Source organism: Mobula birostris, chromosome 2 (genome assembly GCF_030028105.1).
Source record: "Mobula birostris isolate sMobBir1 chromosome 2, sMobBir1.hap1, whole genome shotgun sequence".
NCBI classification, from domain to species: Eukaryota; Metazoa; Chordata; class Chondrichthyes; order Myliobatiformes; family Myliobatidae; genus Mobula; species Mobula birostris.
This window is the reverse complement of record NC_092371.1, coordinates 222,106,069-222,118,707: the sequence shown is the minus strand read 5'-3', so window position 1 is coordinate 222,118,707 and position 12,639 is coordinate 222,106,069. Positions and strand designations below refer to the sequence as shown.

The following is a 12,639-nucleotide window of genomic DNA, read 5'->3' as shown; positions in this document are numbered from 1 at the left end:
CTTCTTCCGGTGTTTTTCTTCACGCGTCATCCTCCTCCATGGTTCTCCTTCACACTGTCTATCTGCCCCTCCCTCCAATAGCTGTCCCTGCTGTCACGACCTCTTTTTATTCTCCCTGTTATGGTCATTTCCAGGAGCGAGGCCACTAGACACTCATTTCTGGCAACAACCTGTATCAGGATAAACTGAATTAAAAAGTGTACTTGAGCTTATGAGAGAAGACTTGCTTTAGCAAATCTACTGAATCAGGTTGTTGCAACAGCAACTAGCCTGCAGCGGGTTAATAACTCCTTTTAATAAAGTTAGTTTATCAATTTGTGTCGTAGTCATAGTCATACTTCATTGATCCCGGGGGAAATTGGTTTAACCCCTCATAAGCAATACAGGATTAAGACAGGCTATAGGCTAGAGATCTTGTTAGAAAGTGGTAATGTTGGCTGTGCATGTACCCTCGTAACATCTAATATATTTCCTGTTGACAGTGTTTTATGAGAACTACAGTGTCTGAATCCTAGCCTTCCAAAGTAATTACATGTTATTTCCATGGTGAAATGCTGCACAGTATTGTTGTTAATTTCACTGTCATTTCTTGAAGTATACCTTTTATTTTCCTCTCCCCCTCTTGTCATTTGTTTGCTGCTGCATACATTGTTTTTTGTAAAGGGTTTAAAGTCAAATGTAGTTCTGTCGTAACATACATGTTGAGATCATTTTCTGTTTTCAGATCTTGCCTTCACATTATTTCAGCTGAGTGTGACGGCAAACATAGTGTAAGTTTCTTGGCAAATAACTTCTCTGCTTACATTTTTTGAAAGTAGCAGTCATCTGTCTGCAAGGTCTCCTGTTTTGCTTTGGTTGTGGAGCATCTAGAATCCGAGAGTTCCATGAGAGGTCCCTAAGGTCTCCGCGAGAGATCCTGATGAAAAAAAATACCGTTTTTTGAACAGTGCAATGCGCGGTGCTAACACTCGCAGTGGTGGGCAGTGACCGAGCGGCCCCATTAGAGGTCTGTCAGCTTGGTATGGCAGTGCACCATGTTTATTTGGTTGAATTCATTCTCATTTTTTGACACAAGATAGGAAAGGCCATTGATAATTGACCTATATCAACACTATATTGCATGGAGTGGAGCACAGTAGGCTGATAATTGGTGAGCGCTGTATTGTACAGAGGGGAGGACGATAGGGTGTTAATTGGTGAGCACTGTATTGCACGGAGAGGAGGACAGTAGGCTGATGAGGAGCATGAAGTGCATTTTCCAAGCATTGAATGGACTCGCCCAATTTGGGCTGTGATGTCAGCCTCTCCCTCCCAAATTAACTGCCTCAACTTTCCCTTAGCGCCGACTGACTTATGGGAGCAAACAAACTCTACCAGTGTAGTAGAAGATTGGAGGGAAATTTTCATTCTAAAGAAGAAACATTTACACGCTGTGACTCAGCTGCTTGCCTGCTGCTTTGCTACTGTTGTAGGTTAGAAGTTAATTGTATTGTGAAGTTGTATTTTTTGCAGTTTTCTCATTTAGTTATTTATAATGCCGTTCTTATTATGCAAGAATGGACACAAAAAAAAGTCTGTCTTTACAGTGAAAGCTACTTATCAATGGGTTCACATGGACTAGTTGTCCAAGTTGTCCTATTCCATTTTGTCTAGTCTGTGGCAAACAACATACAAATGCAGCAATGGCTCCAGCACAATTGAAAAGACAAGTGACTTAACTACAAATCACAGCCATATGACATGTAAAAGAGCTTTTGTAATACAGTCATGTAATAGAGCTTATTACCTCGAAAATTACCTTGTTTGTGAGAACCTAATAATGCCAACATGTAAAATTATAGTGGGTAAAATGCTAGGACAAGATGCAGTATGAAAAATTGAAAAGGGTTCACTCTCAATATGATAAATCAACATGTTGATGACATGACACGTGATGCTGAAGAAGTTTTGTGTGGTAAACTGAAAATCAACAGCTTCTCTATCCAGGTTGATGAGTCAACAGATTTCACCAATAAATGTCATGTTGTAGCATTTGTAAGATTTGTAAATGATGGTGAAATTGAAGAAAACTTTATTCTGTTGCAAAGAGCTGCTGAAAAAATCAAAAGCCAAAATATATTTTGTCATTTTAAATGTTTTTGTCATTTTAACGTTTTGTCTTCATATCTGGAAACAAAAGGTCTGTCTTGAGGAACTGTGTTGGCATCAGTACTGATGGTGCCCCATCAATGGTTGCCTCCATGAGAGCTTTCGTTTCTCTTGTAAAAAAAAATTCTGACGTCACAATACACTGCTTCAACATTGTAAATAAATTTCATGTTGTAAATAGCATTAATTGAAATCAATTTACAACCTTTATTTAAATTAAATTTACTGAGCCTACCTTTAGGAAAAATAAATCATATTTTGGCTTAAGCCAGTTATTTAACAGAAATTTATTATGTTTGCCTTTATGAGTTTTTAAAATTAATGAAAGGAATTAATTTCAAGAAAGGTAAGCTAAGCTTAACTACCCATTTATCTTTTCAAGAAAGGTTGGTTAAAAATTCATTCTCTACCCAAAAAAGCTTTGACGATTATTTTTGGATTCTTATATCTACGCCTTACTGGTCACACTAATGTACCATGAGCTGTAGGTATAATAATTTAGCAGGGGTTCCCTGAAACCTGAAAATCATTTCAAGGGTTCCTCCAGGGCAAAAAGTTTGAGAAAGGCTGATCTAGAGTTTTAAAAAATGCCAGTTGTGTGATATGAATTTAAGAAGAAATTGTTGTATTATTACAACAATTTTAATATAATCTTAGATTCAGAAAACATTACACATGAATTTAAGAAGCAATTGTCTAATGTCTACTGTTTCTTGAATCTAAAATGATACTGGTATTAAAACTATATAATAGTTTTTTGCTGGGTTAACTTATAGTCCTGCGAATACCTTGTGCATCATGTTTTTTATTAGAATGTACTCGATTATAGACAGAACTGAAGCCAAATGTGATTAATTTGTTTACTGTTATCAAGTTTGAGGTACACTGAGGGAGAAATATACCATTGGTCACCAGAACGGTACACATACAGACCGGTCCTAGTACTCAGTCTCCACTCGTTTGGTTTCACTGATTCTATATCATCCTCTTTCTCATCAAAGGCCAACCATCAAGCGTGGCTTGTCTTCTCTGTGCATCCCAGCTACTCATTGGTTAGCCTGCTTGGTTTGTGGGGAATGTGATTATAGGTCAGCTCTTCACCTTGTGGTGGGTTGGCTGGTCTCCATTCAGTTTCTACTTCAGCAGTTCTGATAGCACATACAAGAGGAAATCTGCAGATGCTGGAAATCCAAGCAACACACACAAAATGCTGGTGGAACTCAGGAGGCCAGGCAGCATCTATGGAAACGAGTACAGCTGATGTTTCAAGCTGAAACCCTTCGGCAGGACAGAGGGTCCTGATAGCACACTGCACTTGCAGACAATCACCACGTGGATGTGGTAGCTCATGTGCAGTGCTAGGTTTTTTTTTCAAGCCCTACTGACTGAAAGCTGTCAGAATTGGAGTGAATTCGGGTGGTGTTCACAGGTGTCATTATTAATAATTTGTTCTTCTTATAGTTGTGGCTGACAGCAATGTATCAGGGTCTGAAGACAGGAACCTTCTTCTGGGTTGGTTCTGAATCCAAGATAAATGGATCATACCCAAACTTTTATAAACCATTTGACAGGTATGTAACAAAGAGGCTAGTGAATGTTCCTGTCTTTAAAAAAGAACTGAATGGAACTTTGCTAAATCAGTGGGGAGGAAATGGTATTGCATCAGTGTTTTGTGATGTCCTGTCAGATGGAAGTTTATGGACCTGAAGCATTGTGTTGTGGGGAGGGGAGAGGGGTGAAGTTGGAGATGGAAGAGGAGGATGAGAAGGTGGATGGGTGAACATCCTATCATCTAGATAGTGGCACCACACACATGCGCATGTAGATTATATAAACAGTTAAAGATACGAGAAGAGTAAGAAAATTCCATCATAACAGAGGGTATATGGATCTGATCTGCAGCTATAAAAGATTTGCACCTGGAGCTAAAGTTGCAAATTATTCCGACCAGAGCACAGTGGCATGACAAGGGGAAGTATACTATTTCTTCTGTGCTGGAAAGGGGAATAGTGGCCAATGGGGATTCTTACGTCTGCTGTGAGAGTTAGCTGACTAGCTTCTGATGATGAAAAGGCTGTCTATGGGAATATAAGTAAGGATCTTGATGACGTGGGGTAGTCTTATCACTCAGGTGGTGAAGCTGAACATTTCTCCAAATTTTTGAATCAGATTTATTATCACCAACTCGTATGACGTGAAATTTGTTGTTTTGCAGCAGCTGTAGCGCTAAGTTGCTATAAGCTTAAAAAAATATATAGTATAAAAAAAAGGTGGTGTTCATGGGTTTGTGGACCATTCAGAAATTTGACGGTAGAGGGGATGAAGCTGTTGCTGATTCGTTGAGTGAGTCTTCCGGCTCCTGTACTTCCTCTCTGATGTTAGTAGTAAGAAAAGGGGCATTTCCCAGATGGTGGGGGGTCTTTAAGGATGGATGTCATCTTCTTAAGGCATTGTCCCAAAGACATTTGCACTGGTGGTGAGCGTTGTGCCCATGATGGAGTGAGCTGTGTCTACACTCATCTGCAGCCCCCAACCCAGGCTGTGATGCAGCCACTCAGAGTCCTCTCTCCACTGTACATCTGTAGAAATTTGTAAATCTCTGGTGACATACTGAATCTCCTCAGACTCTTAACGAATTAATGTTGTGGTGTGCTGCCTTTGCGATGGCATCAATGTATTGGGCCCAGGATAGATCCTGTCAGGTGCTTGCAACCAGGAACTTGAAGTGGCATAACTTGAACTTGAAAATGGAGAATTTTATAGAAATATAAAGCATCTCACTTAAATTTGAACTGTATAAAAATTGACTTGTTCATTGATTTAAGCACTGGGGAAAAAAACAAATTTTCAAATGTAATATTTTATTTTCAAGCAAAATTCAATTTGAAGAAAGAGTTTTCACAATCCTTAAGTGGCTGGATTTACCAAAGGAAGAGAGGTAATCATTTGTATTTATATATGTATTAACTAAACCACTTCCATTCTTGTTAACTGAATCAATTTTCACCAAGTGTTGAAAGGGCTCACTTCCTTTAGAATTGCTCTCGATTATGTGCATTTGCATTGTTGAATGGGGTGCTAAGGTAGCATAGATTTTAGCGCGACACTATTACAGGTAGGGGTGTCGGGTGTTCTGAGTTTAATTCCAGCTACATCTATGAGGAGGTTGTATGTTCTTCCTGTGACTGCATAGGTTTCCTCCAGATGCTCCCGTTTCCTCCCACAGTCCAAAGACTTACCAGTTAGTAGGTTAATGGTCATTATAAATTGTCCTGCGATTAGGCTAGCGTTAAATTGATGGGTTGATGTGTGGTGTGCCTCATAGGGCCAGAAGGACCTGTTTCATGCTGTATCTCTAAATAAATAAATAAACACACATATTTCTGAATACCCTGGACAATTGCCGTGCACATCTCTGGTTTCCCACAAATCTGTCATATTTCTAGAGAATAATTGGAAAGTCTGTATTTCTGTGACTGTTCTGGATGAAGAATAGCCTGTATATTTCTCAGTACCAATGTATTTCAGAATCCTGTTATCACCTGGGCATTCTGTTTCCCACCTCCCTTTATCCTTGAAGGATTTGGGTCAGGATGGGAAGATTCCACAGGCCACCCTCCCAAGAAGGAAACAACCTGAATTAGTGCGAATTTGTAGAATGTTGGCAGATTTTCTAGGATACGGCCGTCCCCAATTATACTCTCACCCATTAGCACTTCTGTGCATAGGGGCCCTTCTAATAGGAAAGGGGTCTAGAAACTGAGATTGAATTGTATCAACCCCACTTGCATTTTTACCTGACCAGCAGACAGAAAAAGAATAAAGACAAGACAATCTGGTCTTTTTCAAAACCACGTAAAATGATGCTCTTGCCATTTAAGATGTACAAAGACTCCAAAATACAAAATGCACCTATTATTGGTTTTAAAATTATGAATGTAGAATGATCGATGAACTGAGACAAGTTTAATGGGGGCATATGGCTGTTACAATTCAAGAGAGATGAGTAAACATTCTATCCTCATTCTTCTGTTGAACAGGGCTAAGAATTCACAAATATTTCTTCGTTACTTGTAAATATGAATGTAAGATGCAGTTTTACATTTAAGTAAATTTGTTTATTATTTATTATTATTTATTGTAGTACCTGCACTGTTTTGTGCACTTTATGTAGTCCTGGATAGGACTGTAGTCTAGTGTAGTTTTTTGTTTTTTCTTATGTAGTTCAGTGTAGTTTTTGTATTGTTTCATGTAGCACCATGGTCCTGGAAAACGTTTTCTTATTTTTACTATGTTCTGTACCAGCATCTATGGTTGAAATGACAGTAAAAGGTGACTTGACTTGAATATTTACGATTCAGTCAGGAATGCCTTCAAACTTAACTGTAATCCTGAAATATATATAAGATGAAACTTAAGTAAAGATTATATCAAAATCTGGCAGTGAAGGTGCTTACCTAAGATTACAAACAGATCTAGATCGACTATGAAAGTTGCCAGATGAACAGTGAAGAAGTGCCTTTCAAATGGATTTGTTGTTGTTGTTTCAGGCCTGATTTTTATGCAATCTATTTGGAGGAACCTGATAGTTCAGGACATAAAAGTGGACCTGACAGCAAGAGAGTAAGTGACCTTTAGTTATCAGTTTGCCTAGCTGTGGTACTTGTATAAATTATATTTGTGCACTTCTATTGAATCAAAAATGGGATTCCGGATAGCCAAACTAAACATTAGCTTTGCAGGGAAATCCTGTATAAAGTTTGTGCTACATTACTCAGGCTAATGTGGTCAGGCAGCATTTGCTGTGTTGTCCCTGCGATGGTGATGGTTGCACCCTACTCAGAACGTTATGTGTTACCTGTCAGGTAAAGGCAGACCTGAGTCCTGTTACAGTGACATCATGTTCGAATGCACAGGTATACACTAGTATTACTTAGCAGGAAGTTATTGTATTTCCATTAATATTTGATTGGTTGCCATGACAATTCACCTGAAATTATCCAAACTGGTGTAAAAGATTAAACAACTCCCGGTGCATGTTACACCCAACTAAGTTTACATAATTACTTTAAAAATGTTTCAGTGACCTATGCACAGAGAGCTGGTTTTGTGACAAAAGCGGATCAACAGAATGGGCAAAGTTTGTACAACCCTTCTGACCTATTAGCAGCATTCAGAGAGGTTCATGAAATTACTGCCACTGCCTTAAAATTATTACCACACAAGTCAGTCTTAGACTGACTAAGTGACTAAACAGCATCATATGGCACGCTGCCCTGCTGCATGAATTCACTTGGAGTCCAACACCAAAGTTCAGGACAATGCCCCCACCCCCACATTCGAAACTGGTGTAAGATTGGAGACACCGGAAATTTCAGTAGTCTCAGCTTGGGGGATGCATGTTTTAAATTCTTTAAGCATTTTATTGTTTATTCATGACATTTATTCACTCTTTTAAGTTATCATTTTAATAGTTTCTAAATATCTACAAATATCAGAGATTTTCAAAAACTGTCTATCACAATTAACCTTCCACCCCCGCTCCAGCTTAGCTCAATGCTCTATTTTACCGCTGTTAGATTATACAGTTGTTTTTTTTATCTAGTATTTTCTTTTACTTTCCTATGCTTGCTGGTATTTTTTTAATCACCTGTATATGTGAATTTGTTCAGTAAATTTTCTAGTAATTGTAGTACAGCTGGTTCAGTGTTTTTCTGCATCAGATGTCATGCTACTGGAGCCTAGCTTTTGAAGGGTTAATTATTATCCCTGGAATGTTGTTATCTCCCGTCTGAGCATGAGATGACCGTGACTTTTTTTCTTTGTCTTTTTCATTTGTTTGCTCTTTCTTCTTGTATCGCGTAATAAAACAGCTGTAAATACCAAGATTATGCCTCATTCTTGACTTCTAATGAATCTCTGATCATCAGCTCTGTTGAAATTTCTTCGGACTTTTAAGAATAGGTGTAGGAGCTCACTAGGTGGGCTGTCCGCATCACCTTCAGGTGGTATGCATGTTGTCAGATAGTGGGGGTGTTAAAAAGAGAATCAACAAATGGTGATTTCCAGCAGTGGGCAGGTTCATTAAAACATTAGTGTGTTAAGAAGCTAAATGCACCAGTTAAACTTGGAGTGATTCTGTTTTTTTGATATATACAAATCATTTTCAAACAGTTACGGTGGACCAAACATTGACTTTTTTGTAAGGATGCTTGAGTTAACAAATTTCACGTCACATGCCGGTGATAATAAACCTGATTCTGGTTCTGATTTTAGTTGTATTAACAAAAATGCAGTGGCTTGTACTGCTACGCACATCAATTCAGGACAAAAATAAACATAAAACACTGTCCAATGCTGTTGGTCTATGGGAGATTTAATATTGATTATGGAAACAGAATTGAATAAATAATTCAACCTTAATTTGTACTGTTGAGAAGTGGCATCATCTTAAGTGTAACCATTGGTAAGGCTGTTGACTCAAAACTCTTGTAATAATTATTGATGTACTAGACAGCGGGGAGACCCATTGGGGCCCCTTTGAGAGAAGGGTAGTGCAGTCTGATGTGACCAGAATGAACATTAAATTTTCCTGAATGCTATTGGTATTGCTTTGCTTTGGAAATTGAAGAAAACCTCAGTTTATTAAAGAAGAGCATAGCAAAACAAATATAACTGCTCCTCGTTTAACGAAGGACACTTTTGATGGCATCATTTCTGGTTTATCTACCACCCTTGTGCCTCTCGTTGTCATTCTGCAGATGTGCAGCCCTTTCATCCCCTGTCTCTTCATCTCTTCTGCTGTTTGTTGTTTGTCTCTGATCCTGGGGACGTGCATACCTCTTCTCCTCTGTCTCTTCTTCTCTCATCCTTTTTTGTCCTGACTGTTTGATCCTAGAGTCTTGCAGCCCTGGCTTCATCCTATTCTTGTTCTCTCCCTCTCCTTGCCGCTTCCCGACGACGTTTGGCATCATCTCTTGACCATAATGTCCCCTTTCCCTTTTCACGTGGCATAATTAGGCTGACCTTTTTTTTTTACCCTAATGCTGGATAGAAGATATGAAGCAGTAACACCAAAGTATGCTGATTATTCTTGATGATGTAGTTGGCGCTCTCCTAAATAGACGTGATATAGTCACCGCTGTCCTTTGACTGCAGCAAAGGGTTTTATGGGTGTCTCGAAGTACGTCATTACAATAAGATTAAACTATCTCTTATTGATGGGTGGCAGTTAGATCTGTCCCAATCCTGCACATGCTGATGGTGATTAGCAGAATGTGACCCCTCGAAATAGAGCTGGCCTGCCCTTTTGCTCCGGTAGATGTCACTGCTGAGGCTGGCCGTGCGCATGCGTCGGGCTGTCATGTCTCGCTTTCCATGATAGCCGATCGGCTGTTGGGTTAAAAGGGAGCCTGCTGATTTTGGCGAATGAGCAATTTTATACGAATATATAACCCTGAACTTTGCCCGCATTCTGTAAGTTAGCGCATTTTAATTCGATTTAGTCAAAAAAAACTGCCGCTGTAATGCACAGTTTGCGCTAATTGGAGGTCACAAACGGACAGAGAGCATGAGAGATTTAGTATATAGATGAAAAATCATTATGACTGTGAGCATTTGTAAAATAATTGCTTCTTTCATGACATAAGTGATGGCCATTTGGCATATCTAACATTTTCTGGCACTCGGAGCCATTCCATTTCCACATTAGCCTATTCCCACATATCCATGCACTCTCTGATTCTCGTCCTGCCTACTGACACTCGGAGTACGTCTTTGCGGTATGAGCAGAAACCCATTCTATCACAGAGAGAATATCTGAACTCTGCTTACAGCACCAGCCATCAAATCAACCTGTGCATCAGCAACACCATCAGCAGTGCCAGTTATGCTTTCAGTATGAAACAGTTGCAAACCTTTTTTTAAAATTTTAAAACCATGGTAGCTATAATAATTAAGGCTATACCCCCAAATTTTCACTCTTATTTTGTTGAGAGTTGGTTTCCATAGCATGGTTTTGCAGTAAGACAACAGGATGAGTCTTTCAATATAAGCTTGTCTACCTCCAGGTAATCCCACATAAGAATTAAACACACAGTTCACATTTACTGAAAAATGAAGTGATGCAGAGTACAGTATGTCTGTTGAATTCAAAGACTATACCTTAACTTTCTAGGACTAATACTCAAGTCAGAGTAATGTGGACCTTTCAAGATATTTTTAACATACAGTTGCAAGAACATTTTGTGAACCCTTTGCAGTTACCTGGTTTTCTGCATTAATTACTCACAAAATGTGCTTTGACCTTCATCTAAGTCACAATGATAGACAAACACAATCTGCTTAAGCTAATATCTCACAAACAACTGTACTTCTTCTCGTCAAGGCAACACTCACAACACGCTGGAGGAACTCAGCAGGTCGGGCAGCATCCGCGGAAATGATCAGTCGACGTTTCGGGCCGGAACCCTTCGTCAGGACTGTAAAGGGAGGGGGCAGAGGCCCTCTAAAGAAGGTGGGGGGAGGGTGGGAAGGAGAAGGCTGGTAGGTTCCAGGTGAAAAACCAGTAAGGGGAAAGATAAAGGGGTGGGGGAAGGGAGGCAGGGAGGTGATAGGCAGGAAGGGTGAAGAAAGAATAGGGGAAAACACGATGGGTAGTAGAAGGAAGCGGAACCATGAGGGAGGTGGTAGACAGCTGGGGGAGGGGGCAGAGTGACATAGGGATAGGGGAAGGGACGGGGAGGGAATTACCGGAAGTTGGAGAATTCTAAGTTCGTACCAAGGGGCTGGAGACTACCCAGACAGTATATGAGGTGTTGCTCCTTCAACCTGAGTTTAGCCTCATCATGGCAGTAGAGGAGGCCATGTATGGACATATCTGAATGGGAGTGGGAAGCAGAGTTGAAGTGGGTGGCTACTGGGAGATCCTGTCTGTTTTGGCGGACAGAGCGGAGGTGCTTGACGAAGCAGTCTCCCAATCTGCGTCGGGTTTCACCGATGTAGAGGAGGCAGCACCGGGAGCACCAGATGCAATAGATGACCCCAACAGTGTTGCCTCACTTGGAAGTACTGTTTGAGGCCCTGAATGGTGGCAAGAGAGGAGGTGTAGGGACAGGTGTAGCACTTGCGCTTACAGGGATAAGTGCCGGGTGGGAGATCCGTGGGGAGGGACATGTGGACCAGGGAGTCGCGGAAGGACCGATCTCTGCGGAAGGTGGAGAGGGAAAGATGTGCTTAGTGGTGGGGTCCTGTTGAAGGTGGCAGAAGTTGCGGAGGATAATATGTTGGATCCGGAGGCTAGTGGGGTGGTAGGTAAGGACAAGGGGAACTCTGACTCTGTTGTGGTGGTGGGAGGATGGGGTGAGGGCCGAAGTGCGGGAAATGGAGGAGATGCGGGTGAGGGCATCATTGATGACAGCAGAAGGGAAACCACGATCCTTAAAGAAAGAGGACATCTGAGATGTCCTGGAATGGAAAACCTCATCCTCGGAGCAGATGCGGCGGAGATGGAGGAACTGGGAATAGGGAATGGCATTGTTGCATGTGGCAGGGTGGGAAGAGGTATAGTTGAGGTAGTTATGAGAGTCAGTGGGCTTGTAGAAGATGTCAGTGGACAGTCTATCTCCAGAGATGGAGACCAAGAGATCAAGAAAGGGGAGAGAAGTGTCCGAGATAGACCAAGTGAATTTGAGGGCTGGGTGGAAGTTAGAAGTAAAGTCGATGAAATTGATGAGCTCAGCATGGGTGCAGGAAGCAGCACCAATGTAGTTGTCAATGTACCAAAGGAAAAGTTGGGGAGCAATACCAGAATAGGTTTGGAGCACAGACTGTTCCACATAACCAGTGGAGAGGCAGGCATAGCTGGGGCCCATGTGAGTGCCCATAGCTACACCCTTGGTCTGAAGAAAGTGAGAAGAGCCAAAAGAGAAGTTATTGAGTGTGAGAACCAGTTCTGCCAACCGGAGGAGGGTAGTGGTGGTGAGGAACTGGTGTTTACTTCTTCTCGTCAATACTGAGTACACCATTTAAACAATCAATCTATATTCAAAAAGTACGTGAACCTCTGGGGTAATGCCTTCTGCAAAAGCTATTTGGAGTCGTGTGTTCCAAGCAATGGGATGAGTTTGGAGGTGTGGGTTGTAGAGGTGCCCTGCCCTATATATTAAAAAAAAAGACACCCAAAGTCATGTTACTGACAGAGCCAGTGCACCTCAAGAAAGATCTGTTTATGTGTACCATGCCTCAATCAAAACATCTTTCAGAGGACCTTGGAAGAAGAATTGCACAGATGCATGAAGCTGGAAAGGCTACAAAAGCATTTCTAAAGACCTGAGTGTTCATCAGTCCACAGTAAGAAAATTGTCTACAAAATGGAGGAAATTCAGTACTGTTGCTACTAGGGTGGCCATTTCCAAATTTCCAAAAAGGAGGACACTGCATGGGTTACCATATATATGCAGTGCGTTTCAAAAAAATGTATTTTTTTAAATA

General features: G+C 40.8%; 1 protein-coding gene across 5 annotated transcripts in view; it reads left to right on the top strand.

The window, feature by feature from the left end:
• LOC140194093 (ectonucleotide pyrophosphatase/phosphodiesterase family member 3-like) overlaps positions 1-12,639 on the top strand; it is a 139,851-nt gene that overhangs the window by 50,697 nt on the left and 76,515 nt on the right. For all 5 annotated transcript variants that reach the window (XM_072251516.1, XM_072251515.1, XM_072251514.1 and 2 more), the window contains 3 exons: positions 3,610-3,719; positions 5,021-5,086; positions 6,699-6,771. In XM_072251516.1, the coding sequence (XP_072107617.1) occupies positions 3,610-3,719; positions 5,021-5,086; positions 6,699-6,771 (249 nt within the window). The remainder of the gene's footprint in view (positions 1-3,609; positions 3,720-5,020; positions 5,087-6,698; positions 6,772-12,639) is intronic.